This window comes from Purpureocillium takamizusanense, chromosome 7, assembly GCF_022605165.1.
Source record: "Purpureocillium takamizusanense chromosome 7, complete sequence".
NCBI lineage: Eukaryota > Fungi > Ascomycota > Sordariomycetes > Hypocreales > Ophiocordycipitaceae > Purpureocillium > Purpureocillium takamizusanense.
Window position 1 is genome coordinate 1,007,578 of NC_063074.1, and position 26,008 is coordinate 1,033,585.

The following is a 26,008-nucleotide window of genomic DNA, read 5'->3' on the forward strand; positions in this document are numbered from 1 at the left end:
ATGTAGGTACCTACGCACTTTTATGTACAGAATTCATACTGCTGCCTGCCTAGTTAAAGTACGACGGTTCAAAGTTTCGTGCCCGCCTGTGCAGCCACTCTGGAAAGCTCGGGGTGCCGTGGTGGGCCCGCTGCTGCTCGCTCCCTCGCTCCCCTCCTCCCCGCCGTCCCCACCTCATTCATTCATCCCCCATCCATCATCCATCCCTGTCTCGAAGACGGACAGACAGGTTGCGGAGGAGGGAGGGGAGAGGTTGCGCGCCTAGGTCGCACTGCATACGGGGCGTTGTAATTTTTTTTCCCCACGCCGTTCGCCTCCGCTGCGTGTGTGTGTATCTGTGTGTGTGTCTACTATGTGTCTGTCTTCGCTCGCTCGCCTGCCTGGCAGACAGGACCGTCCAACACCCCTCGGGCTTACTTGCCTACCTTTCCAACGGGCAGCTACTGCCGCTGGACTGCCCCCCCCCCCGCCTTTTCTTCATCCACCCACCAAAGTCGTCGAAGAATACCACCCCTTTCGCAAGCTCAGCCCTTACCGTGTGTCGAGTCAACTGATAGGCACCCGCCAAGCCTCGCAAAAAGCTGAGCCCCGTAACAAGGTTGCGTGTCACTTCAAAACTGGCCAGTCATCCCATAGGTAGTCAGCGATGTCGCGTTGCAAGAGTATAAAGTGTGTGATTAACGGTTTATTTGTTTGATTGTTTGTGAAGATGGGAGCGTTGCAGGGGAACACTCCTCACGCCTGGTAGATACCATGTTTGCCCTGCCCTATTGCATTCTTTCAAGATGATTTCTTTTTTGGCGCCGCCAGTTCCAAGACTGAGTGATGAAGGTCCACAACAAAGAACCGCAATCCAGATTACACCCCCCAAAATCACTTCACTACCCCATCTCACCCTTCTTCGGTGCAAATGAAACGAAAACAAAAGAAGGAAAACTTGTCAAAAAAAATAGTCCGCCGGGGAAAAAAGTGGTGATGTCTATAAGCCTTCGGGCTGTCCAACCGTTACAAATACCGTCCAGTCCCACCCATTCTCCTCTTGGGAGCGAGGCGAAGGGATTCCGACCCTTGCTCGTGTGAAAAACCATAAACGCCGACTCTGTCTATTCCTCTATATCCCAAAGTCATCATGTCGTGCGGAGCTTGGTCGTAATGGCAGGGCGTCCTCTAGACGCGGTCCATGAGATCACCTCCTGCGAGGCTGCCCGTCGTCGAACTCCTGCCGCTGTTGCTGAAGCCATTGTCGGATAGAAGATCCTGAACCGCTACCTTGGGAACCTGGGGCACGGGCAGCTTGCGCTGGCTACCGTCGGGGCGGCTGATAATGTCCGTCAGGGACATGCCAGAGCTGCGAGTAGTGTTGGTGCCCAGCGTTGGGGGAAACGGGGGCGTGTCCAGATGAGGCTCCATGGGCGCCAGGGCAGGCGTCGTGTTGTGCTGGAGGCTGAGGTTCCGCAGACTCGGCAACTCGTAGCCCGAGAAGGGACGAAGACGAGGCGAGTGGGCGGGCGTAGCGATCGGCGTATGATCCGGAGTGGGGGACAGCGAGTCGTGCGAGAAGGTGGGTGAGGACGGCGCAGTTGAGTTGGGTGAATTGGGCCTCGAGCGCTTGGCGTGTCTCATGGAACCATTATAATGGTCATCATTGTGGTCCTCGTTGGAGTGTGATCGGGACATGTGGAACGAAGAGAGCCCGGCCAGGTGGCCCCTCGAACCGGGCATGCCATGGCTGTAATAGGGGTGGTGTCTGGCATTATGGTGGCTCGTGGGAGCAGCAAGCGTCTCGCGCTCGACCTGGGTAGCAGCTTTGGCCAGCATGGAGATGTCGCCGCTACGGTTGTAGCTGTGGACGCTCGACGGGTGGTGAGGCTGGGCGAAGGAGGCGTACGAGTGCGGCGGAGAGACGTTGGGCGAGCCCAAAGCCGAGCCGGGGGCTGAACGAATTGTCTTGGGTGCAGGGGGAGGAGCCATCATGCCCTCATGATGCAGGTGAGGGGGTAGGCCCTGGACATGGTGGTGAAGCTGTTGCTGATGGTGGTGCTGGCCCTTGCCGCGCCGCGAGTTGGGGTTGTTATGGATGCGCGAGTGGCGGGTGAGCTCATCGGAGCGAGAAAACTTCTTGCTGCAGCCAGGGAACTGGCAAGCGTGAGGCTTCTCGCCGGTGTGCGTGCGGATATGCCTCGTCTGATGCTCGAGGCGGTGGAAGGCCTTGTCGCAAAGTGGGCACTTGTAAGGGCGGGGCAGCTCGTTAGAGCTGTCCGACGACTGAGCGCCAGGGATGGGCCCGTTGGGCTTGATGACGGTGACGGCGGCGCTGGCCATGTCGGCGTCGTTTGCCTGCAGTCTGTGTTTGTCGAGGTTGTTACTATCAGCCCTAGCGGAGGGATTCAGCAGATTGGAGAAATCCACTGCCGACTGTGCTCGTTGCATGTGATCGGGAGGTGGGATGCGCGGCTCAAGAGAGTCTGCCAGCGACGGTGCCTGCTCTCTTATCTATCGTGCCTGCGGGCGAGGGAGAAAAGTTGACGTTGGATAACGAGGGTGGCTGGCTGGCGGTGGATGTTGCTTGTGCTGCCAGGTGGTGGTGACTGGTGGTAGTCCACGGCCGGATGCGGGATCCGGGGTCGAAGAAAAGCTTGGTGTAGTGTTGGAGTTGGGAAGAAATGGGGAGATCTTTTTTCTCTCTGGGGAGGGACGGGGGGAGAGGGAATGGTTTTAAAAGGGCGGCCTCGGCCGGGTCGGTACAAGCGCTGGGCACTTCAGTGTGCAGTGGAGTGTGGAGGAGGGTTGGGTACCTGGGGCCAAGTACCTCCACCTGGGGATGGTAGGGGCAGGAAAAAAAACTTTCTGGGCGACCGTGGCCGCTGAACGGCGCTACGGGGCACGCTGGGGGAGGGGGGGGGGAGCCCCCCCCAAAAGCCCTTGGCCGGTAAGGTAACTCAAGAAGGGGGGCTCGGGGGCGGTGGACGGGTACCTACCTGGAGACGGCGGCGCCGCCTCAGGCCACCTGAGGCGGGGAGGTGAGGTGGGAGCGGTTGCAGCGCGGCAGGGAAGTTGGGACGCGCAGCCGACATGTCAACGGGGGTGGGGGGCGTGGGCGGAAGGCCTCGCCCCCAGGGCACCTCAGGGAGAAAAGGCATGTAAGGTGAAATGGAGGTACCAGGGTAACCTTGGGGCTCGGGTACCTTGCCTTGCCTTGCCTTGCCTTGCCTTGCCTCGCCCTCAGATTGCAAACCTCGCTGCGCGCATGTACCTTACGTACAGGACTCGTGAAACGCCCTGTCCGCGTGGAGGGCACGGCACCTGGCCTGGATGTGCGAACACGTTAGAGTGGACGCCTGTGCTTGGGCTTGGGGGAGGGGGAGGGGGCGGGGGACGGGGGGTTGTGTCCCTCGTTGTGCTGCGCTGTGCTGCGCTGCAACCCAGGGCGCGCGCGGCGCCCTTGCTGCTGCTGGATGAGTACCTAGATCATTATGGCCCTTGAAAGGCTAGGCGGGCTGCTCTGCCAGTTGGAGGCGATACGAAAGTCACGGGGCGTGAAGGCGTTTAACACGGTAAATCAAGGTACGCGGTTTGCCGCTGTGCACCACGAGTGAGTTCCCTGTATGAAGAGATACATTGCCTATCGTGACCCAAGATGCGGTGTTGCTCCTACGGCTGGCGCTGTCGTTGCCGCCGGGCCTCCAGCGCTTTTCAGTTATCAGTGAGGCGCCGAGCACACCACTGGCAGCCACCTTACTTGGGTACTGCGTACTAGACCGGTGGATGAAAGCCGCCCGCGGACGGACGCGGGCGGCAGAGGGGGGCCACGGTTAGGCTACAGCCACCCCCTCCTCCTCCTCTCTTGTCGGGGCGACAGGCCCATGTACTGCCCCAGCGGAGGTACTTGGCTTCTGGCCAAGCGGTTCAATCGCTATAGCAGTGGGGGCTGCCAACGCCTTGGGCCAAGGCGGACCGGCTGGGCGTGCTACGCCCACACCCTGGACGCCCGCCCGCGTCTGTGTCTGCATCCGCGTCCGCTCCGCGTACCTACCTATGCGCCTGCGCCTGCGCCTGCCCTCCACTCGCTGCCCGCCCGCTGGAACTTGCTCGTGCCCGACTCACCAGCTGTCCTGTCGTCAACCCACCTTAGGGAGCGCGTGCGTTGCATCCATCCCTCACCCCACCAACAGGCGTCACCACTCAACACTCGCGCTCAAAGATGCCCCCATCCAGCCCATCCGCCGTTCCTCCCTGAATGGCAAATGGCACCTCACCTGGGCTGGTGTTGCGTGCTCCGCGCCAGGGAAGCGACCAGAGCCGCTCTACCCTGCCCTGTGCCGATGGTTGGACGGATGGCCTCACCTCTGCCGATGCCGCTGCCGTCCCTTCTGGAGCGCCTCAGTCCCATGTGGCCCAGACCACTGACACGACGGCCAGGCGATCAGGCAGGCAGGATCCAGCCAGACATGGTGAGAATGTGCAACCGCAGTTCCGCACATGTGCAACCGCAGTAGGGGCACCGCGCCGGAGACCAGCGTGTGGGGAAAGGGGCCAATTCAGGCGAGCAATTGTTCCTCTCCTACGACAGAGCATTCCCTCTCGACTCACGAGGCGTGCTTGTAACTACATACAGTCCTGTATCGTTCCCTCGCTCCCTGTTGCGCCCCCACTACGAGGCAAGGAAGGCAACATGACTGTCTACTTGGCGCACCCGCCTCTGGGTCTCGTCACGACAACTTCCCTTCTTCTGGCAGCTCGTGGGGCGCAGCACCCCGCGCGTCGTGTCTTGCTCTCCAAGACTGATTGGCTCACCGACCCCCAAGCAGCCTCTTTCACGGGGGCCACTCATCGCGCTCACCTCATCTCACCCCAAGGGGAGCAAATTATAGGCCGGCGTAAGCAGATGGCAGCCCTGCGGGAAAATCGTTGGCGAGACCAACGGAAAGAAAGCCTCATCCACGCGCGAGTAACCTTGGTCGGGCAAGCCACCGGGCGACGACAAGGCCATACAAAGATCGAGCCGTAGCTTGGCCCAGCGAGGCACGTCATGTTCGTGGGACGGCCGGTGCAGCAGCCAACCTCGATCGCGTTGCTATTATTGCGAGAGATGGGCAATCACCCACCAGATGGCGTCTTGTCGTCCTTGTTCCCCGGATGGGGCACCCGCCATTTCAGTCCCTTACCGCCAGAAACGCAAACGGACGTGCGCCGCCACCGGGGAACGAAACCGCTGCCTGTCCCGCCACCAGTCGGGGTTGGATTTGCTGCTTGCCAGCACATTGTGCAACCGCCAGGTTCACGATGCGCCTGTCCTCGTGACAGCCCGCCGACGTGCTGTACGCCTGGGCGAGCCCGATCGCCACGGCGCGCGCCCGACACTGCTATCCATCTCGAGGCGTGCCGCGTCGAGGGCGTCCGCCCTGATCCCGTGGCGCCGTATGGGCTGAGATGCGGATCAATGATGCCATGCCTGAGCAGCGCCATTTGTGGGGGCGGACGGGGGGGACGCGGATTCCCCAGACGCCCTCCCTGAAGCAGGCCAGACCAGACCGACGTCGCCCTGACACTGACCCCAGCAGGCACCCGATTCACCGAGTTGCAACAATAGGCGCCAATGTGGAAGCGCACGCGCATGCACGGCTATCGCCTCATTTCCTCGTTTGGTTCGGGCACGGGGCACCGGATGCCTCCCGGAGCAGGGAGCAGGCCGCGGGAAATTTGCTTCTTTCGTCTCATCGCCTACTGCTTCCCCGCGAGACAAGTGGCGGCCAGTGTCCAGGGAGGGCCCTCCGCGATGCGTGCGGCATGGCAATGGGTTGGTGACTCCCGCCGAGCCGCCAGGCACACCGTTACCCGGAAGCTCGTGGTTGGAGGTGGCATGCCACGAGAGCCGGGTTGTCGTAATTGGTGCGCCAACCGAGCAGTCAAATCTCGTGTGCGTGCGCCATCAAGGCAGCGCTGAGCCTCCGAAGACGGCTGTCCGTCGTCTCGGCCTTCTCACCTTGCCCTATCGATGCCAGCTTGTCAGATCTGGGGCTGGCTGGGTCCTGCCTGGCCCGCCCCGGGACCTTTGAAAGAGAACGTGGCTCAAGCATTCCCAGACCTTCCTGACGTGGCCAGCATGTTGGCAGAGACAGGGTCGCTCGTCCCAGCGCGTTTTGCCACCGGGCACACGTCCGACGCTGCCGGCCTGTGACGGACAGGGCGAGGCTCGTCATGTCTCGGTTGGTGGGATCCAAGATGCCTTTCTCGTCACACCCCTCGCAGCGGTCATTAGGCATCATGGACAACGGCCGAAACTTGTGCCTCTGGCTTTGTGGTATTGCAGATCCTCTCGAGCGGTGCCACGAAACTACAAAACGCAGCTCCCATCCTTCCCTTCCGGCCGGGATCAACATTAAGAGGGGGGTGGAGGGCCACGATCGCCAGAGTAGTATACGTACATGTACAGCCAGCCTTTGACCGCTGACATGCCATCCTACTCGCTCAAGTGAACGCTGGCTCGTGGCAATCAGCGGGGAAGCCCTTTCTTTTCCCCAGACTTCCCCCAGACTTGCAACCTGCAGAGGGGTGTGTGAACCAGGTTTTTGCCAAGCGTTGGCATGTGTGAGTGTGTGTGCGCGTGTCTCTTCCCACACACACACTCTCTCTCTCTCCCTCTCTCTCTTTCATTCTCTCTCTGTGCTGTCACGTCTACACTGTCGGTAGGTCTCGAAAGTTGGGAACCCCAGGAAAAGAAAAAAAGGGCCAAGAAGAAAAACCCACCCCCTGCTCGCCTTGTGTGGGGGGCCGCCTATCCTCGTCGGAATCCCGTCAAGCACAAGCCAGCCCAGCCACGACTGGCGCTGTTATTGGCTTGCAGGGTGCCAATCGATAGTGCGCTACCAGATCGAAAGCCTCGCCAACAAAGGGCGTCGTGTCTGTCCTTCTCTTATCAGCGGCCCCCAACCAGGTCCTTGCGGTGGCTTCGCCATGTGCCTCTCAGCGCCTCTCGCGGCAGTCTCGTCAGGCTCCGCCTTGTGCATCTTGTGCTCGCTACTTGCAGTACGACTCTTCTGGACAAGTCGACTCTCGAATCGCATCGCCGGCCTAAGTAAGCGCAACGACGTTTGTTGTGATTGATACCTCACGCAAGCCTAGACATTTGCCGTGTTGAGCCGACATCCCACCTAGCCGGTTCAGGCAATTCCGGGGCTCATCTCAGATCTCCCATGGCGCTCCCCTGTCGGCGCCCTGGAGTAAGTGGCAGGCGGCTCCGTCGCGGGGAAGTCCGGCCGGGGCGCCGAGCGTGGGTGCATTGCACCACCACCACGGCTGTTTTAGGTACGTACGTGCTACCTGGCCTCGCTGGCTGGCACGCTATGTCGTGGTGCCCCCATCACCAGATGCAATCAGGGCGAAACGCCAGAGGTCTGGGCGCGCGAGCGCAATGCACCCAGTCAACGGCTCCCGTCGTTGCTTGCCTCGGCTAACGATTACCCTTATCTCCAGCTACTCGCAGTTCCAGATTACAGGTGCTGATAGCGATCCGCTCGGTTGCCAATCACCAGAGCCTCGTCGCAACTGGTGCAAGCTTGCGAGAGTCCCTGGGGGCCCTGGCGTTTGGGCACTTGTCTCTGCTCTTCAGGCTTGCGAGATCACTTGCCAGATACGTATGTACAATGCAGGAGCAGCACCACCCGCCCCCGGACCCGACAAGTTGGTTTGAGCCCTCCTGTACGTTTGGTCAGCTTCCGAATGCGGATAATCGCGGGTTGGAGTCAGCATTCCGCCCCCTTCTGGCTGTCTGATCTCATCGCTTCACAAACGAGCGACGAAGCACGTATGGCGTGCGTGCTCCGCGGGCCCCCATGCTCGGTCCAGTTTGGCAATGGTGGCCACCTGCTCGTCCCGTGGCTCGGCGGTGGCTGCCGGCGCCTTGCAGAGCCATTTCGACAACTCCTTCCTTGGGACGACAACCCCTGCGAACCTTTTGGTCCCCCGCCCCGTCCCGAATGGTCTGGCAGGTGCTCTGGCCGTCACGTCGTCACAGTCGTGCTGCCAACAAGGGGAGCCCAGTCTACAATGCCTTGCCTCTTTCACGTGTGACTGCCCAGAGACACAGCGACCTCTTTGGGACTGTTCCAGGACAAGCCCTACCGTGCCTCAGTAGTGCGCGCAAACACCGTCCGTGCTGGGCCAAAGCGAGCTCCCAAAGCCGCCCACGTGCCGGCCAGCAATCAACGTAGAATGCGGGGCTCCGCTTAGGGGGCCATGGGGGCTCGGCGACCGACTGGCTGGTGGCGGCGATGGCCTCCAATAACCGAGGCCACCCCTCGGGGTCTCCGGACCACCGCCCTGTTGCGCCGCCGGGCCGTCGACCTGCTCCATAGCCTCAATACGCGGAGCGCTCCCTGGCTGCCCTCCTCGGATACTGAGTCGGCCAAAGTCACGGCTCTTCCACCACGAGAGCCCGGCCGCGCGCGCGCTCTCTAGAGTCGTGTCGCCAGGCCAGGCCAGGCCAGGTCAGGTCTTAGTAGTACCCCGTGGAGTGCAGGCCCACATGGAACGGCGATTGATAACGACAAACGCTCCTCCTCTGTTCCCTCTCCCCCTTTGTAGCAATTGCGAAAGGGCCCAGCGTAATTGCTTCATTTTGGATGCTCCAGACCGCCGGGGGCGTGTCGTGCTCAGGCGTGCTTTTGCGGGGAACGCGGCCGTCTGGCCTCGCCGCATGCCTCCCTTGTTTGAAAACGGCCCTGTCGGAGGTTTGAACCAAACTCCAGTGTCGCAGGTGGAAAGCCGCGCCGACGCCGACGGGAACGCATCGCAACACGTTACACGCACGACGAGCATGCACTTTCCCAAGTTACGTCGCGGCAGGGATCTCACTGGGGGGTGTCGTCGGGTGCATGTCGATGGCGCAGGGGAAGGCTCATGAAATCCGTCGCCAAAGTTCTCTTCCTGTCTGTACATGGACAAACCTGGGCAGCGCGTCCTGATACGGACAAGGGGTAATGGCGACAGCAGGTGTGGGAGAGCTCCGTCTTGTCGGGCCAGGGTCTCGGATCCAGAAAAAGCAGCCAAGTGGTTCTAACGACAGCTGACGACGGCCCTTATTAACTTAGTTGCTGATCCAGTCGGTCCCGTCTGTAGCCGTTTTGGCTCTGCGGTCTTGCGCCGGGGGGCGAAGGGCAAATCAAAGTTCTTAGTTCATGGTTTCGTTCCTTGAGCTGAAGTGCGTTGTGCACACAAATCGGCCGGCCTTGTCTCTGGCAACCTTGCTGTCCAACGCCACGAACGGAGGGTCTGCTGACGTGCCGACCCGAAACATCGCGGCCACGGCGGTTAGGAAGGGGAGACGAGTCGTCCAAAGAACACTCGAGGCGGCAAATGAGAGGGGCCAGACCATGCTCTGATAGATGTGCCTCACCGCCTGTACCAGATTCTGCACTGATGCGATGTCCGTGGGGATCCAGTTTGACGCAGGTCCGGGGATCAATGCCGTTGAAAACACATCCAGTGTACTCCGTACATACAACCTAGTACGGTACCGGGTTAGCCTGTAGCGTGAATTGGCCCTACTGAGGTACCAAAGCAGCATCAAGAGAATGCTCGCCTACAGAGGACAGTGAGTGGCGCGCCAACCGCTGGTGTTGAGGTGGGGATCCCAGGCGAGGGCGCTGTAAATACTTGCCCTCTTTGGCAGTACTAAAAGAGTGCAGGCAACTTACACCGAGTCGACGTCGCGCTTAGCTGGCCTCGCATCGACTGTCCGATGGACAGTCGTCCAAGCCTCAGATCGCTTCAAGCAAACATTGGGATTAATTTGACATTCTCCGCAAGTCATGCGCGGGTTTTCGGGGGACGGATCGCTCAATTGCGACAGGAAACTTCACTGTGCCTACAAAGTCCTTCGTGCCTGCTCTCTTCTGGGGGTGGTTCCATCACGTGAGCTCGCGTTCTAGTTCGCGCGGCGACCTCTGCCAGCCTGGGCACGACTTCAGCATGACACCCGGTGCCGCACACATGCCCACGAATGATGGACTACCATTCCATTCACGGGCATGACATCTCGAGTTTTGACGCCCCCGGGGCTCGTAGGTCTATGCGTCCTACATATCATGCTGGCCAAGGTCGGCTGACTTTCTACCCAGATCGACTTCCCACCGTGGCGGCGTCGCAGGCGCTCGATGAACTCGAGCATGACGCAAGACCCGGAGTCGTGACGGGCTTGGAAAGCCTTGATCGGGCGCTTTGCGGATCAGAGAACGCAGACTCCCCTGACATAGCCTCCCGTGGCAGCATCAAACGCGGCCAGGTAACGGAGATATGGGGTCCCCCTGGTACAGGGAAAACCGCCTTGGCGTAAGAGGAGATGTCGCTTTACCAACAGCTCTCACAAGAGCTGACACGAGGCGTAGCATTCAGATGACCGCCAACGCCATCTGCAGCGGCCACCATGTGGTGTGGGTAGGTCTGTCTCTTCGATTTTCCCCTCCCCCATCGGATGCGCCCGTGGTAACTGACAGGCGGCTGTTTAGACTGCCTCCAAAAGGTGCACAAGCAGCGAGTGGCAAGGACTATCAAAGCCGTCCAGGCTGCTAGACAACAGGCTGGTTTGTCTGAGGTTGGTTCTGCGATAGACTGGACCAGGTTCAAGCACTACTCGTGCTTGACGCTCCCACACCTGATGGCTCTAGTATCTCGTCCGACGCCTGAGATGGTGAGCTTGGGCGTCTCTCTAGTTGTCATCAGCTCCGCATCTGCGTTGTTCAACTCGGCCCTACCTAGGGCCCAGGATGTAAAATCGGGGTTCAAAGTCGGCCAAGGTGAGGCAGCGGCGGCTGGCCGCCCCCCAAACCAGAATTAATTTTCTGAGCTGACGACTGACAATCTATCCCGGGATCGTAGGCCCCTCCCCGTCGGCGAAACGACTACAGTGTCTGCGTCACGTCATGGACGCGTTACGGAAACTAGCTGCCACCAGGAACTGCGCCGTCGTGGTGTTGTCACAGTGTGCGACCAGGATGCAATCGGAGCAGGGCGCTACCTTGGTCGCGGCAGTCAATGCAACGGTGTGGGAGCAAGGCATATCAACCCGCATCGTCCTCTTCAGAGACTGGGCCTGGGAGGAGAAGAAACTGCGAGGGGTCTTCTTGGCCGGTCTACAAAAGATCGACGGCAAGGCAACCCAACTAGCCGTTGAGCACGTTTGTGCGTTTAAGGTTGAAGCTGTACGTTCCGTCTCGGCTCCAGCTGCAGACTGTGCCGGCAGACAAGTGCTAACGCCAGAGGCGCAGGGCGGCACGACTAGCATCGCGTACGATGCCGCCAGTAGATTCCCGGCAAGATCTGCAGATCCGGGACGTCGTAAGAGAAAGCTGGGGCATACGGGGCTGGAAGTGCCGGACAGCGAAGACGACGAAGACTATGGCTGGGCCGACGAGGACGAGGAGTCGATGCCCGCTCCACCGCCGCAATGGCAGGGCAGTGAAGACATCCTGCTGGGCCACGAGATTGGCCGAGACGACGACAGCACCTGCGCGGACAGCGAGGAGGATGAGGGGAGTGCCACGGGGTGCAATGATTAAGCGCCGGCGAAGCGCCGAGCTTCGCGACGCTGAGCTCCCCCGGGCTCCATGTCGCGGATGGGGCGCGGTCCACCAAGACTCAGCGGAATCGCGGTGGGCTTTGCTGCGAGTCGTGCGGTCGGCGACGAAGCAAGGGGAGGGTGACGGGCATTCCGGCCACGACAACAAGACGGAGGGACGGCGACTCGAGCGCGCCCAAGAAAAAAGAGGCAGAAGTCGCAGACAAAATGCTGCAGAGGCTATGCTGTACTTACTCGCGACACGGCACAAAAAAAACACCAGGCCGCATAGTTACGGGGCCCCGGCTTTGCACGTCTGGGGCAGCACGACGCGACGTTCGAAATAGCAAAACACAGCAGCAGGCTGTGCTACAAATGGCCCTGATTCAAGGTTCCTAACAATTATCGTGGCTGCGTCTCGGCGAATCGTCGGGGCTGGCTGGCAGCGACAGCGGGGACGCGTTTGGGCTGGGAAGTCGGCCAAATCCGGCTCAGCGAGGGCTTCGTCACTCATGGGCGAGCCAAGCCCGCCAGAACCACGGCCACATGCTTCTGGAAGGGTTAAAAAATTCTCTGATGGCATCATGGACGCGGCGCCCCACCAGCGATACGGCAGAGGTTTTCAAGGCCATTCCTAGTAGGGCCGGCCATCTTGGGGCACCCCACCTCTGCTTCGACAAAGGCGTTTGCAAGTACCTGTGGGGAGGAGGTACATTGTCCGATTTTTTGCGAGCGCATCCCCTTGTCGCCCTGTGCTGTGCTGTGCTGGGCTAGGCTGGCCGATCTGCTGCTCCACGTTCTCACGCCCGTGTCATTGCCAGCAGCCCTGTCGCATGTGAGTCGGGGGAGGGGTACGATTGGTGGCAGGGGCATCATCATCTCACCAACGCCGGCAGCGGTGCGACCAGCGAGAGGCGGACTCTGGTCGTGAGCATCTCTGGTGCTCGGGCAAAGGCTGCTGCCAGCGCTGTCGTGTCGTCTGTCGTCCGTCTGCTGCCCGTGGGCTGAGCTTGGCCACGAGCCGCTGGGGGAGCTGGGGGAACTGGGGGAGCTGGGGACTTGGGGGACTTGGGACTGGGCTCCAATTCGCTCACGACACCGGTTGTCGTTGCATGATGGTGGAGAATGAATCGTCTCCAGCTGTCGCAGACACGACGGGGCTTGAAAAGCGCGCACGGCATGGCGCGGCGGCGCGGCATGGCACCTTACAACAAGGCAAGGAGGGAGGGCATAACATGGCACGGCATGGTATATGGTTATGGCATGCGCATGGCATGGCATGGCAAAGCTCGCCGCCTGGCCCAAGGACGAGGCTCCTGCTCTGCATGCTGGATGGACGGACACCCACCACCGCATTCGTGTCGGCCCAACTCCAGGTCCAAGTCCAGCATGGTCCCGGGGCGCCTTTGGGCCGTCGGTTGGGCCAGGGTGAGTCACGTCTCTTGGCGGATGGCTCGTGATGATGCATGGTCTTTTGGACAGCCAGCAGGCCTCGAGCATCATCGTAGCTTGTCGGTTGTGATTGCGGAATCCGCGCCGTCGACGGCGACTGAGAAGGGCATTACGTACAAATTAGGTATAACTCCAACACTCTGCCGCTGGCCCTGCGCAGAGAGCCATTTCCCGAATCAGATCTCAGCGCGCCATGCTTGTGGTCGATCCCCTCCGGCTTTGGCTGCCGACGGCGAGCGATGGGGCGGGATTTGCATGCAAGCTCGCTCATCAGTGTGTACGAAGTAGGTGGTAACGTTATGTACGTACTGCGAACGACCTTTTGGTGCCGTGCACAGGCGGCGGATGGTTTGCCGGCGACCCGCTCGCCGAGGAAGGAGGGTGCATACTGTTATCCACAAAGGATAGACAGGCTTTGTTGAAGGGAATGTTGCCTCGCATCCGGGGTCAAGTCGGAGGAGGAGTGGGCTGTGTGCCTATGTACATGTAGTATGTACATGGCTGACTGTGCGTGTGCGAAGCAAGCAGCCAGCAATCATTTGTCCTGGATGCACGGTGCAGGACTGAGGTATTCATAACAATACTACCTACTAAGAACTCCGTACCAATGCTGTTGTCTACAGTATAACTAACGACTAAGTACGCACTCCTACATTCGTATTCAGCACTATACTGTACTGTACCAAACGTACTGTACCGCCAGGCAAACACAATAGGTAGACTGCGATGCTTGTGAGCGAGAGCAAGCCCCAAACAGACAAACAGGCGGACGCTCGCACGCCGCGGGTGCCCCTGCCTGGCCCGCCCGCCCGCCCGCCCGTCCGCTCGCTCTTATCGACGGGCACAGACGGCCCCGCAGCCACGGACGGGCCCCAAGCTTTTTCTCTCTCTCTCTCTGTCTCTCTCTCTCTCTGTGTGTGTCTCCTTCTCCAGCGTGTCCGGATCGTGGACGCAGAAATAGTTAGGGGTGGGGAAGGGGGCTCGGGGTCCCCATGAGCGGTGCGTATCTTTTGTGCCAGAGCGCCAGACTAACTAATAACTTGACTGCCTACTTGGCAGTACTGTATACCGCGCGTACATACGTGTGGGTGGCGTCTTATCTCGTTCATCCCAACGGCAGTACTAGTGTACTAGGTAACTAGTATGCCCGCGAGATGCTACCGTGCTGTGCGTTTGTTTCGCTGGGGTGCGCACACACTCGGGACGGGAGCTTGAGAGTAGTACTTATTTACTAGGTTAGTTAGTGTGGGAGAGTGTGAAGGGGAAAGAGGGCAGAGCGGGAGAACATTAGACATGTGCACATGTCAAATGGCAGTCAGTTCAGTTCGGTAAACAAACGCTCGCTCACTACGTACCAGGCACGTCGTGTGAATGAATGGAGACGGCGGCTGTTGATGCATCGGGGCGCCTCATCAAAAGCCCCGCCAACCTCAACGTCACCACAACGACACTGACACCTACAAGACATGTGTCTGCACATACATACATCCGAGCAAGCCCAAGTGCTTGATCCGTAGCGAAGCTTAAATGTACGGACGGTATTGACGCTGCACATCAATGCGTGGCACGTGCGAAACCTGAGCATGTGCAACATTCAGTATGGGCTCGGGTCCAAGTGGCACGCACGTCGAAGCTCGGTATGATGCGAAGAAGATGTGGTTGATGAAAGGAGGGGTGCGTGCGGGCGAGCTGGAGGGCTGGAGGGCTGGATTGTCCATCGACGGACGCGCAATGCAACATTGTAGTACACAGATCAATCTGCGACAGGGCCCGCCCCGCGGCCCTTCACCCTGCCATCTGCCCTCTTGCTTTTGCTTCCTTTTTCGTTGACCTTGTGGCGGCTGTTGTTGTTGCCTCCCCCAGGATGGATGAGGCGGGCTTGTGAAACCTGAACCGGGGGGGATGGACAGGGGGGCGTGGCCGCCGCTTGAGGGCCGAGGCGCCGGGGGGCGCTTGATCCTGGGGTTCCGCGCAGCAATGCGGCCAACTCTACCTTTGTTATAGCCCAGGTATACAATACAGCATTGGCAGTATTTGGGTGCGCTATAGGGCGGGGTGTGGCGACAGAGTGCTTGAGGCGCTCTCTCAAGTGCACTTGTATCAACACACATATCCTCTCCGCCACAAGTGCACATACATATGCTTCGGACATGCAGTTGCAACCCTCCCATCCATCGACAGCCAGCGTTAGCAATGTAGTGTGTATGTGTGTTGTGGCGGCCCAGAAGAGGACCCGCGCCCAGGCGGTCTAGCGACGCGGTTATGCGCGGTGGCTGAAGCTCTGGCGTGCATGAGGGAGCTGAAGCCGGGCAGGGGGGGGGCCTCCCTACGTTCTTCGCACAAAGAAAAAGTTCCTCGGGCGTAAGGCCAAAGCAAAGCCGAGGACAGGGCGAAAGCTACAGGAGGGTGAAGGGGCCGACCAGCGCATGGTACTTCATGTACACGTAGTAGTAGTTTTGCTGTAGTCAGTATGCGCGATGTGTGCACATCGACAGAGGACGGTAAGAGGAGGAAGTGGCGTGTCCGCGCGGTAACGAACAAACCCTGTCCGAGAAGCGGGCATGCGGACTGGACCCGCGCGTCCGATAGATGAGGGCGTGTTGGTCCGATCGTCATGCACGGGGGCACCGGGCAAAACTTCCGACGGCCGCGGGGCGTGCCATGTGCAAACGGAATTGCGCGTACGACAAGTCGCTGTAGGGCCATGTATGTAAGTGCTGCAGAGAGGGTCAAGCATGTTCAAGGGTTTCTCTTGGGGCCTCGCGCGGCCGAGATCTCGGCTCTTGTCGGGGCGTTTCACCCCTTGGCCGTTTGCGAGGGAGACATCAGCCGACCCGCGAGAGGCCGTGGCCTGATTGATATCGTGGTGCCACCGGATCGGCCATCATCAGCAGTTCGGGCCCCGCTCCGCCGATACTCTTTCCGGGCCGAGCAGGTCGCGGAACTCCAGTGATTGATTGGGCGCTGCAACAGACTGCCGCGCCGGATCGGCTCGCGATGGGGTCGGCCGGCCTGCCATGCGTCGCGTCGCGTTGAGGCTTCTCCGTGGAAACATGGCGGGCGATGAGTCGATGGCTGCCCCGTGGGGTATGAACTACTACCGTGATCCCGAGTTTCTGACTGCCGCGAGCTTCATCTCAAGCGTCATTTTCCGATCCATCGAGCCTAGTCATCAAATTATCCGCGTCGTGTCCGAGGTACGAAGTATGGTTCGCCACACGTCCGTCAGCGCGACGATCGGCTTAGGGATGAGGCCGCGGGCCGGCTGGCGTCGGGGCCTGCAGGTCTTCCGCATCTCCTTCTCGCATGTCGCACGACAGGCTGGCGACTGGTTCTAAGGCTGCGGCATCTTGCAGCGAACCAAGGGCGGCGCGACGAGCTGGGACTTCGCCCATCCAGAGCGCTGCCCTGGCTGCCGGACACCCCCGTCGGCGGCGGGCGGTTTCCTGAAGAACCCAGGATAGCGGGAGTTGGCGCGTGGACATGCCACCTGGTGATCTCCCTCGGTCCGTCACGCCACCATATGCAGTTGACTGCACGCACGACATTCAAGGCCGACGACTGCCGATATTCCTTTGGCCTATTGTGGCCCATGCTGTGCTGGCGTTGACGATGGCTTTTGCCCATTGTTCGCCAATTCTCGACGTTGTCGCCTCAAAGCCGGGTACAGTGGCTGGAAGGCCAGGTTGACGGAACCCGACGTAGGCATGGCAAGCATCCGGCTTCTCTCGCTTTGGGAGTGCCAGTTCCGAGACACATTTGCGCGTACAAGCCCCCGGGCGCGTTATCCGCATTGCCCAGAAGGCAAGCAGGGGCAGGCCAGACCCGGTATCTGTCACGTCCGTTAACGTGGTCACAGTCATTCGCCTACTCGAGCATCTTGACCTCGCCGGCGGGAGACCATGTCCGTCGAGTCTAGACGGTGCGAGTGGCCAGCAGCAACCGCATAGAGGCGCTCTTTGACGAGATCGAGATTCTGTGCAAAGCCCTGTGATATCCTCAGGCCCACCCGAGAGCTGGCTAATGTGTATGCCAGGCCACCCGCCGTGTCTCTGTTGACCATCAACACCGCAATAGGCCACGTTGGAGCTGGACACTCTGGCTGTGCGTGTGAATGAGGGTATACTCTGCTCTGTTCAATACAGTCTCCTGGTCTCGGGAGTATGTCGTTCTTCTTCTCGTGGAAAGCAGAAACTGTCTGTACGCTCGTGAGGTGTCAGACGATGCACCCCAGGAAAATACGAACAGAAGTCACAGACGATACCCTTTTCGCGCATACCATGGTATTACTCCATCTTCGAGGAATAGACATCTCAAGATAGACGTGTCTGAATGGACGTGATCCCCGGACAAAGATGGGGGCGTTCGCTGCTCGTCTCCAGGAACGGGATGCGTCGAACAACATGTACTTCGTACAGTGACGTGATCAGCCCTCCCGGCCTGCGTGTCGGCCTTTTGTATGTCGAAAACGCTTCAGTGAGCCTGTGCAGGAATTGAGTGTGATGGCACGTTACGTTGCGAGTTGTGAGGGTGATGCGGATGAAGACGTCATGTCGGAGGCTGGGGAGGGCATGAAAAACGTGGCGAGGTTATTGGTCTAGGGTAGGTAGATACCCTCGTACTTTACGATTGCTCGTGAACGGATCGGCTCAGCAATGTGATGCACTAGCTCTGGAAATGATATTGTCTCTGAGGGTCGTTTAAATCCATCTAATTTGAATATCTGGCGGCCTGTGGAATCCGGTCAGCTCTTGGGTGTGTCCCGTTGGGTGAGGATCTTGGTCGCTCTTGCGAAGTAGTGAGTGTGTACGAAGTATGCTTCTTGTTACTGCGTGGTAATAATGGTCCAATGGCATTAGTGGTAGCCGACACTCATAAACCATTAGTCACCGGATCCAACTAGTGCTAGAATAAAGCACCACGATGGGCAATCTAGTACGTATCAACGATGCGTGAGTTTCCCTTGGAACTCGATGAACAAAAGTTGTGGACGTTTCAGGTTTACTGCACGAAGTAACTACAGGGCCGCACCTGTTTATTTTAGGCAGTGGTCGGTCAGTGCTGGCAGGCGAGGTGAGCTGAGCTGAGCTGCATCCGGGCCATGACATAAGCGACTTCGACCAATCAAGACCCGTCACTGTTTGTGGTACCATTCAGGTTGTGCCCATCGCCAATGTCCGGAACCTTCTCTCGCCCTGTCGGTTCACAACGACTGGTCATCGGGCATCAACTTTGGCGCCGCGCAGCGGTACAACTCGTGCGAGCATCGGCGTCGGTGTCATGCGCGTCTGACTGGCTTCAACAGCTGTCTTTGAGCCCTCAGCCCTGACCCTGGTCCTGGGGACCGGTGCAGCAAGCGTGCCGTGGGCGGATCAGTAAGTCACGCCGTTATTCACCTTGTCTTCGCTGTGCGCCCGTGTCAAGCCCGCAACCGTTGCCGTCGCGCTACCTCACTCAATGGCAGAAGAGTGACGCAGCACATCACGTAGTGCGTGTGTTAGTTGCACGGCAGTGAGGGCGCGAGTGTCGCTGTCGCTCTCACGGTCCTCGATCTGCAAGTCATCTCCGCCAGCGGCACCAGCTCGACATCTCACATACATAGCCCCCAACTTGACATCATACTTTTCTGACTGACTCGAAAGACGCTTTCAAAATGTCGACGGAGGCGCCATCGAATGGCGCTGCGGAACCTCCCAAGCCGACCACATCCGAGGCGCCGCCCAAATTCTCCTGGCTGTATGACAGGCCCGGCCATCTGCAATCGTTGTTCACGAAGCTGACAGCTGCCCCGCCAGCCAAGCACACCCAGTATTTGTCATAATACTCGTCGGCACCGACGAGCAGCCCTTTGGTATCCAAAAGGACTTCTTGTGCGACCGCTCCGAGTTCTACCGCAACCATTTTGCGGAAAAGACGGACAACGATGCCCTCGAGCACGTCGTTAGGCTGCCCGACTGCTCCAAAGAAGTGTTTGGCCTCGCACAGAACTACCTGTATACCGGCGTGTTGATTGCTGATGAGTCCAACGTGCCGTCGTACGAGTCACTGGTGGGCCTATGGAACCTCGGCCACAAGCTCGGCGTCGATGGGCTTTGCGAAAAGACACTCGATGCCATGAAGGAGTGCCGCAAACTCACCGAGAGAATCCCCGCCACACCGCTTCTCATACAAGTATGGAGGGACACACCTGAGGGGTCGTCCATCCGGCTCCTGCTGCTGTCTTGGGCAGCCGAGTACATGCGGTCTTCCGATGCTCGTGCGGAATTTGCCAAATCCCTGCCACAAGAGGTCTTGAGCGAGCTTGTTGTTGCCATGAGCTCGTTCGATGTGTCGCCGGTACCGCACGCACCGGCCGACTTGCCCGCTGTCAATACTACGCCGGCACTTCCTAGGAAGAACGTTCACTACCTCGACGAGGGAATCGACGAGGAGATGCTGAATAGCATTAAGAAGAATAGGAGGACTAGCGGAGCCCCAGGCGCCGTCGCTTCACCGCTGGACCCAGCAGCCGCAGGACGCAGAGCCGCCCGAACGGACCTGCCCAAGACGCAGAAGAGGAGGACTAGCGCTGCCTTGGTGGACGTGCGAAACTTTACGACAGCGCAGAAGCTGGAATTCTGCGCCGATCTACTGAACAGGATGCTTTCAGGTCCAGGTGAGTCACCCACGACCTCTACGGCCAATGGCTGCGTGATATAGCGCTTCTGACATGCTGAAACGTTGATCAGGGTTTTGGACACGCCTTGTTGGACCGTTCAAAGACCCCGTGGAGCCGGTCGAGGATGGCGTGCCCGATTATCTCGACAAAGTCAAGCGGCCAATGGATCTGAGCACGATTAAGGCCAAGATGGACCGGCGCGAGTATCCCAATGAAGAGGATTTCGTGCGTGACGTGCGGCAGATCTTTGACAACTGCTTCACATACTGGAAGAAGGGTGATCCGATGTGGGCCGCCGGGGAGAAGCTGCAACGCACGTTTGAGGAGAAGTTTTCGCACATGAACAAGTGGATCGCCAAGATGGGCGGTGACGAAGGCGAGTGAGCGCCGCGCCTTGTAGCGCGCGAGAAGGGGGTTTCGGTGTGCACGGCGGATACGACGTTGCACCAATACGCTGTACCATTTTTCGAGGCTAATGCTGTGTGTATACGGTCCGGCACCGCTGCGGGAGCAGCATGAAGTCTGTATGCTGGCAGATGGGGGCAGAGAGGGGCCTTCAAAAGGAGGGTTTGCCCTCTTGCCGTACCGCATGATGAGGAGAGCCCGGACCGATTGTCGTTGGCGAGGGCCACGGCGGGAATGTACTACCACTACTGTACAAGGGGTAATGGCGTGAGGACGCAGGTATCGCCGGACGCCGGTTGGCGAAGCTGAGGAGAAGGTCTGCTGGGGGACGTAGTTCTGACGCCGCCGTGCGCCAATCGTTTTTTTACTGCGGTGATGAATAGGATGAGCATTGGGCCGAGCTTCGTTGGCCTGCCCGGTTGTTGAAGCCTGTCTGGTATTCCCATACTGTGAACACGGTAGTTGCTCGTCAATGCGGAACCACTAGCTAGGAAGCTTGCGATCCTCCCAATGACTGTTCGCTCGACACGTCGCCGTATATGTGGAGAAGCTTCATACGTGTATCCCCCAAGCCTTCACCATTCGCACTATACGTGCGTGAGTTTGTGCTATATGTCTACTGTGCAGGTACGACGCTCCATGTCCCATGGATCATACGTATGGCAGTCCATGTTCTTCTGGTGCAATCCCGTTTCTAGAGTCATGCGGCTGACGCCTGGTCGTTCCAAAATGGCTTTAAAACGACATCTCACCTGTTATGGCCCCCTTACTCGCGCTGTGTAAAGGTAATCCCTACACTAATCGAACAGAAGAATAGTTGGTGCAGTACGAAGCAGAGGTGGAGTGTCGAGTACGCAGTGCACAGCACGCGGCATCTTCGTGTTAGTCTGTGCGCTGCGCGCCGAGGTTGCTGAGACGGAAATGGGGACAAAGGCGAGGACGGCAAGGACTGTATGTACCACGCAGTGCTCTCCCTTTGTGCGCCTCGTCGCACGGACAATGCGGCTCTGGCTGGGACGTCCTCGAGGGAGGTTCAAGATGGAAGGGGGGGGGGGCACAAGTGAAGCGCTGGCCGGGACAAACGCGGCGGTCAGTCTGCCGGCTCATCTATACTGTAGTTGCCGGTGCTCACGAGGCTGATTATTCTAGGGGAGGCGACTTTCCTTCTGGCAATGGGCTCGCCCTAGCTTTACGAGTCGTGGCTAGTAGCCATGGCTCGTCCGTCTCCGCGAAAGTGATGGTCGTCGGGCTGCCCGAAGTTTGGGAATCATATCATCTGGTGGGGCACGGAAAGCAGAGCCCAGGGTCCCAGCGGCACGACCGCCTCGTGTCCATGGCGACTCGCACGCAGCCAAACCACGGGAAGGCGTTCACGATAAGCGGGGGGTTCGATGCGCAGGCCCGGAGCGGTCAGCAGCAGCAGCAGCCGTCAGCTCGTCGTGACACCGCCGCGGTTCGTGATAGTACTGGCACAGTACTGTACAGTAAGTAGCCTTGCCAGGGAGCAGCGCAATACGGAGAAGTCGTTTGTGAAGTTCATGCGTTGAACGGAGTGCTTGGTGGGGCCCAAGTTGTTTTGAAACGAAGCACGAGCCTCACGCATAAAAAGGAGAGCTCGCTGTAAGTTAGGTATTCGGTCGAAAGAGCTCTGACGCCAGTCGTTCGCCCCCCGGTGGCGTTTGTCCTGGCACTGCACTCGCGCCACCATTGACGGGAGGCAATGCAAGGAGCCGCCGACGGGTGAAACAGGCGGACAAAAGTTTCCAAGTCGGCGTTGCACCAGCAGCACGGGAGCTTTGTCGTCGCGCCTCGCGCGCAACCCAGAGACTTGGTATGCCTGCTTATGCACACAAAGGCATTTGCCGTGCAGCCAGCCAATGGCGGTCGGTCGGTCCGACGACGACGACGACGACTGACGACGATGGCACAGCCTCTCTGTTGGTCGAGCGACCACGTCCGTATGTATGTACCTAGAATAGTCACGCAAAGCATCGTGATCCTTTTTTTTTTAGGCGACCGACGCCGGCAGGCCAGGCGGGCACGCAGAGGCCACCCGCAGAGGCCACGTCGAGGCGACCTGAAACACGAAGAGCGCGTGTAGTATTTCTGCTTTTACCACCAGTAGCCGTGGTGTCGTGGGCGCCTGTTGGCGCGAGCGCGGGAACGACTGGCCCACCACCATGGTTGCTCTCTTGCGCGCCCGCTGCCAACACACAGACCAGACAGAGCGACTTGACCTGTGCGGCCATCGAACAAATGGAGCCGACGACGCAGCAAACCAGGACCAAAGAAGGACAGCCCAGAGGAGAGTGCAAGGGAGGAGAGGCAGAAAAAAAATTCTGTAAAATTTCTGAAGGGTGAGTGGACGTTGTTGGCCCCTCCCGAGATGCCGCCATCCGCGACGAAGGGGTCACCACTCCCCACTACCGTCCGTTCATCCATCCATCCAGTCGGGGGCAAGGCTGATGAGAGTAACTCATTAGACCCAGTGCCGGTTGGAAAGGAAGACGCTTCCGGCAGAGAAGGAGAGAGTGGGTGCCCCCGGCCAGAACCAGAGAGGACAGGACGGGATTCCACCAGAGAGGGTGAGCGACGGGCTCCCAAACGACGGACGATTGAGCGCCTGGGCGGCAGACGATTGGCCGAGGGGCCAAGGTCTGGTTCCTGGCGCCAGGCACGATGACTCTCTGACTAGGCCGCCGCGCGAAACGGCTGTTGGTGTGCGGGCGACCACGTTGTTTGGAGTGGAGGAGGCCCTTTCATCGTCGAGGGCGGAACACTCCCCCCCCACCAACCAACCTCTCTGTGTAAGTCGGTCGGGAGGTCATGTCAGTAAGCGAAACGAGGGATGGAGCGATGTGGCCGACGAAGGCACGCGCACGCTGGCAGCCAGCGCATGAGGCGACGGAGGATCAAAGGATGCGGGCGGGGTGACCGGGCGTGATGATGAAGGCGAGTGAGGTCCTCGTCGGCAACGGACAGGGTGGTGCGCAGATCCAAATCAGCCTGGCCGCCAGCCAAGCCCGGCGGGGGAATTGCGTGTCCGTCTGCGATGCTACCGCACCGACAAAATACTGACTGAAGGTTTTGGTAGAAAGCAAAACGAAGCCGCGCTTCCGTCGTCCTCTCCCTCCCTTGTCGTCTCAACAGGCGCCGGGGCCGCGCGATTCATTCGTGCAACTAAAAATGCAATTTATCAATAAAGCAATCGACGTCCTGGGAGCTCATCGCGCCTACCTATCCAACTCCTTTGGGAATCCCAGGGCAAATCGTGAGCAAGGGCGGCGACGGCGGTAGTGGAAATTGAGTCTCAGTGGGGGGAGAAAAAAGTGTGCCCGTGATTCAGTGAGTGCATGACTCCAGATGGACGTTGCAGCGCTCGACAGTGAGTGAGTGGATGGACCCATGGATGGAGTTGGGTGATGAGTGGATGCCCCTTGTCCAAATGGATCCATTGGGCCCAACGGCCCCAAACCGCCCTTGGCTTGCTTCATGCTGCAATGGGTTCTCTCTTCCACTGGGCTGGAGTCTCCAGGTGCCCGTCCACAGAGGCAATTACAGGGCCCATCTTGGGGGGGGGGGGGGGGCTGGCGGAGCCTTGCAAGGGGCCCTGCCCGTTCCTGACCGCTTGACCGCATTGGGCATGGCGGGTGCCTCAGCGTGCGGGAGCTTGGAGGACCCAGTGATCAGTGGTCGGCGAGGGTGGCGGGTCCAGTGCTGCGTTAGCGCCGCGGTGCCTGACTTGGCTGGATGAGGGAACGGACCCGGGCATGCTTGCTGCCCTGAAGGGGAGCTGTGAGCACGGGCATCCATCCATTCATCACCCATGCCATGCCAGGGACGACACACCAGCCTGGGGCATACCAGGCCAGACCAACCTGGGCAGGGCAGTCACTCGCTGCACTCACCCACCACTGCACCTACGCACTCACAGCACAGCACAGTGCAGCGCAGCGGCGCTCTCGCTGAGCACAATGGATGGAGGGGGCGGGTCCCCCCCCCAAAGATCCAGGCCAGGCACGCTGGGACTGCCAAAAAGAGAGACTCGCCTGGGGCAACGCCATCAAGGCGGGAAATTAAAAAGGATCCCCCCTGCCAGCGCCCACCTCCGCCGTCCCCCTTCTCGCCTTCTCTCGAACACTCACCTTCACCACCACTCAAGACGCGCTCGTCGGCCCATTGAGGTCTCCTTTGCAGGCTCACCTGTTTTGTCCGCTCCTCAGAGTATTGCTTCAAATACTCGTTCCACTCTTTCGTGAGACCTAGCAGCAAGCAACAAGCACAGCAACCACAACACCTCTCGACGCGTCGTCTTTCCTCGTTCCGAGACAAATCAACAACCGCACACACACTCTTTGACCTCAGCAACACCACCCGACACGATGCACTTCCTCGCCTCCGTCACCGTCCTCGCGGCGTCCATCGCCGGCGCCGCCGCGTCCCCCCAGAAGATGCAGCCCTACCGCCTGGCAGTCATGAACCTGCCCGGCCAGGAGCTTCAGCGCCGCAGCACCAACGGCTACGAACCCGAGACGAGCCAGTGCGGCAAGGGCAACACCTGCGCCGAGGCCTGCGGTCCCGGCTACGACCAGTGCGCTACCACCGACAACGTTGCCCACTGCTTCAACCCGGCCGCCGGCGAGTCGTGCTGCACCGATGGCTCTGGCAGTGAGTGATGCGCCCGCCCCTTCCCTCTCCTGACATCAGACATCACACGTCGGACCCGAGCAACTTTTGCTGACGCATAGCCAGACTCGTGCGCCAAGGGCTACTACTGCACCCACGACCACTCCAAGCGCACCTGGTGCTGCCCCAACGAAATGGACCTCGCCGCCTGCGCCGCCGCCTACACCGTCACCGGCGGCCTCGAGCAGGCTCGTTCCACCACCAAGCCCTCGACCACCTCGACCCCTCGTCCCCCTCCTCCTCCCACCACCTCGTCCACCTCGACGTCCACCTCGACGACCCCCACCACCACCTCGAAGCCCTCCACCACGAGCGTCGCTATTATCACCGAGACCAAGGACAAGAACACCACCGTCTGCCCTAGCAGCTCCGGCTACACGACCGCCTGGACTGGTGCTAACAACACCATCACCACGGCCAAGCCTACCCAGCCCACCGTGGTCATCCCCTCCACCACGAAGAACCCGCCGCCGCCCCCGACCAACGTCAACGCTGCCGCCGCCACCGGCGTCAGCGCCCTGCTGCTGGTCGCCGCTGGTGTCGTCGCCCTTCTGTAAGCCGGCCCTCGGTGCCGCGCTGGATAGGGGTCGTGGGAGGCCCGGAGCTCTGATGACGAGTGGAGGCGTTGGAGTCCGGGAGGCCACGGGCCAACGCGACAGGCTCAAGCGCAGCCACGAGTTACGAGTCTTACGAACGGAGCGCCGGTGTGGGTCGCAACGGCGGTGCGACGAGGGTCGCGGTGCAATCGCCCGAGTTGCGCGGGCACGGGCCTGCCAATTTTTGTGTGATTACCTACCTGCATTTTTTTCCCGTCCTTTTTTCTTGCTGCGACGATTCCCCTTCTGGCGACTTTGAGCAATACCCTACCCGGAGTCGGCCGTGGTTTGATCTCTTTCTATGGTGTTGGGGGAGAGGGCGGCTGGCATTTGGCTGTGGGGGCATCTCTTGGGGGGATTTCTCTGCCTTTCCGTGCGCGCGCATTATACCTAGTTGCTCCCTTTTCGCAAGGGCGCCGGTCGGGTTGGATATTCTCTCTGCGCCTTGGTCAAGGGGTTCCTTTCCTGTCCCCCCCTGCCCGACGTCGGACCGTCGCCTGTATCTATTCACTTAATGGCCCTAGTAAACAATTGTAACTCGGCATTGCACTCGCGCGCATACTGTCCGCTTCTGGGCGTGGTCGTCCGACTTGTCTCCTTCTCTGCTCATGTGTCTCTCCACCCGGGCGTGTCTCGGCCGCTTCTTGTTTACTTTTC

The 26,008-nt window shown here is 59.8% G+C and overlaps 5 protein-coding genes across 7 annotated transcripts; 4 read left to right on the top strand and 1 right to left on the bottom strand.

Annotated features, from left to right (window-relative positions):
• Positions 1–671: 671 nt before the first annotated feature.
• Positions 672–2,765, bottom strand: JDV02_007610 (uncharacterized protein). The gene has a single exon (XM_047989116.1). The coding sequence runs from the start codon at positions 2,428–2,430 to the stop codon at positions 1,168–1,170; it is 1,263 nt and encodes a 420-aa protein (XP_047845115.1). The 5' UTR covers positions 2,431–2,765; the 3' UTR covers positions 672–1,167.
• A 7,217-nt stretch (positions 2,766–9,982) lies between these two features.
• Positions 9,983–11,821, top strand: JDV02_007611 (uncharacterized protein). 3 transcript variants are annotated; one of them, XM_047989119.1, is made up of 6 exons: positions 9,983–10,329; positions 10,386–10,434; positions 10,506–10,519; positions 10,608–10,793; positions 10,876–11,198; positions 11,265–11,821. In XM_047989119.1, exons 2-6 carry the CDS (start codon positions 10,424–10,426, stop codon positions 11,553–11,555), a joined length of 825 nt encoding a protein of 274 aa, XP_047845118.1. In that variant the 5' UTR covers positions 9,983–10,329; positions 10,386–10,423; the 3' UTR covers positions 11,556–11,821. The 3 variants fall into 3 exon arrangements, with proteins under 3 accessions (XP_047845118.1, XP_047845116.1, XP_047845117.1); XM_047989117.1 differs by having other exon boundaries at positions 9,983–10,061; positions 10,119–10,329; positions 10,386–10,438; positions 10,506–10,793; XM_047989118.1 differs by having other exon boundaries at positions 10,506–10,793.
• A 4,202-nt stretch (positions 11,822–16,023) lies between these two features.
• Positions 16,024–16,344, top strand: JDV02_007612 (uncharacterized protein; the record flags this gene model as incomplete). Its single annotated transcript, XM_047989120.1, has 1 exon — positions 16,024–16,344. One exon carries the CDS (start codon positions 16,024–16,026, stop codon positions 16,342–16,344), a length of 321 nt encoding a protein of 106 aa, XP_047845119.1.
• Positions 16,345–18,212: 1,868 nt separating this feature from the next.
• On the top strand, positions 18,213–20,496 carry JDV02_007613 (uncharacterized protein). Its single transcript, XM_047989121.1, has 3 exons — positions 18,213–18,742; positions 18,802–19,661; positions 19,735–20,496. Exons 1-3 carry the CDS (start codon positions 18,660–18,662, stop codon positions 20,046–20,048), a joined length of 1,257 nt encoding a protein of 418 aa, XP_047845120.1. The 5' UTR covers positions 18,213–18,659; the 3' UTR covers positions 20,049–20,496.
• A 3,955-nt stretch (positions 20,497–24,451) lies between these two features.
• On the top strand, positions 24,452–25,312 carry JDV02_007614 (uncharacterized protein; the record flags this gene model as incomplete). The annotated part of the gene is made up of 2 exons (XM_047989122.1): positions 24,452–24,737; positions 24,822–25,312. The coding sequence occupies 2 exons, from the start codon at positions 24,452–24,454 to the stop codon at positions 25,310–25,312; spliced, it is 777 nt and encodes a 258-aa protein (XP_047845121.1).
• Between the last annotated feature and the right edge of the window lie 696 nt (positions 25,313–26,008).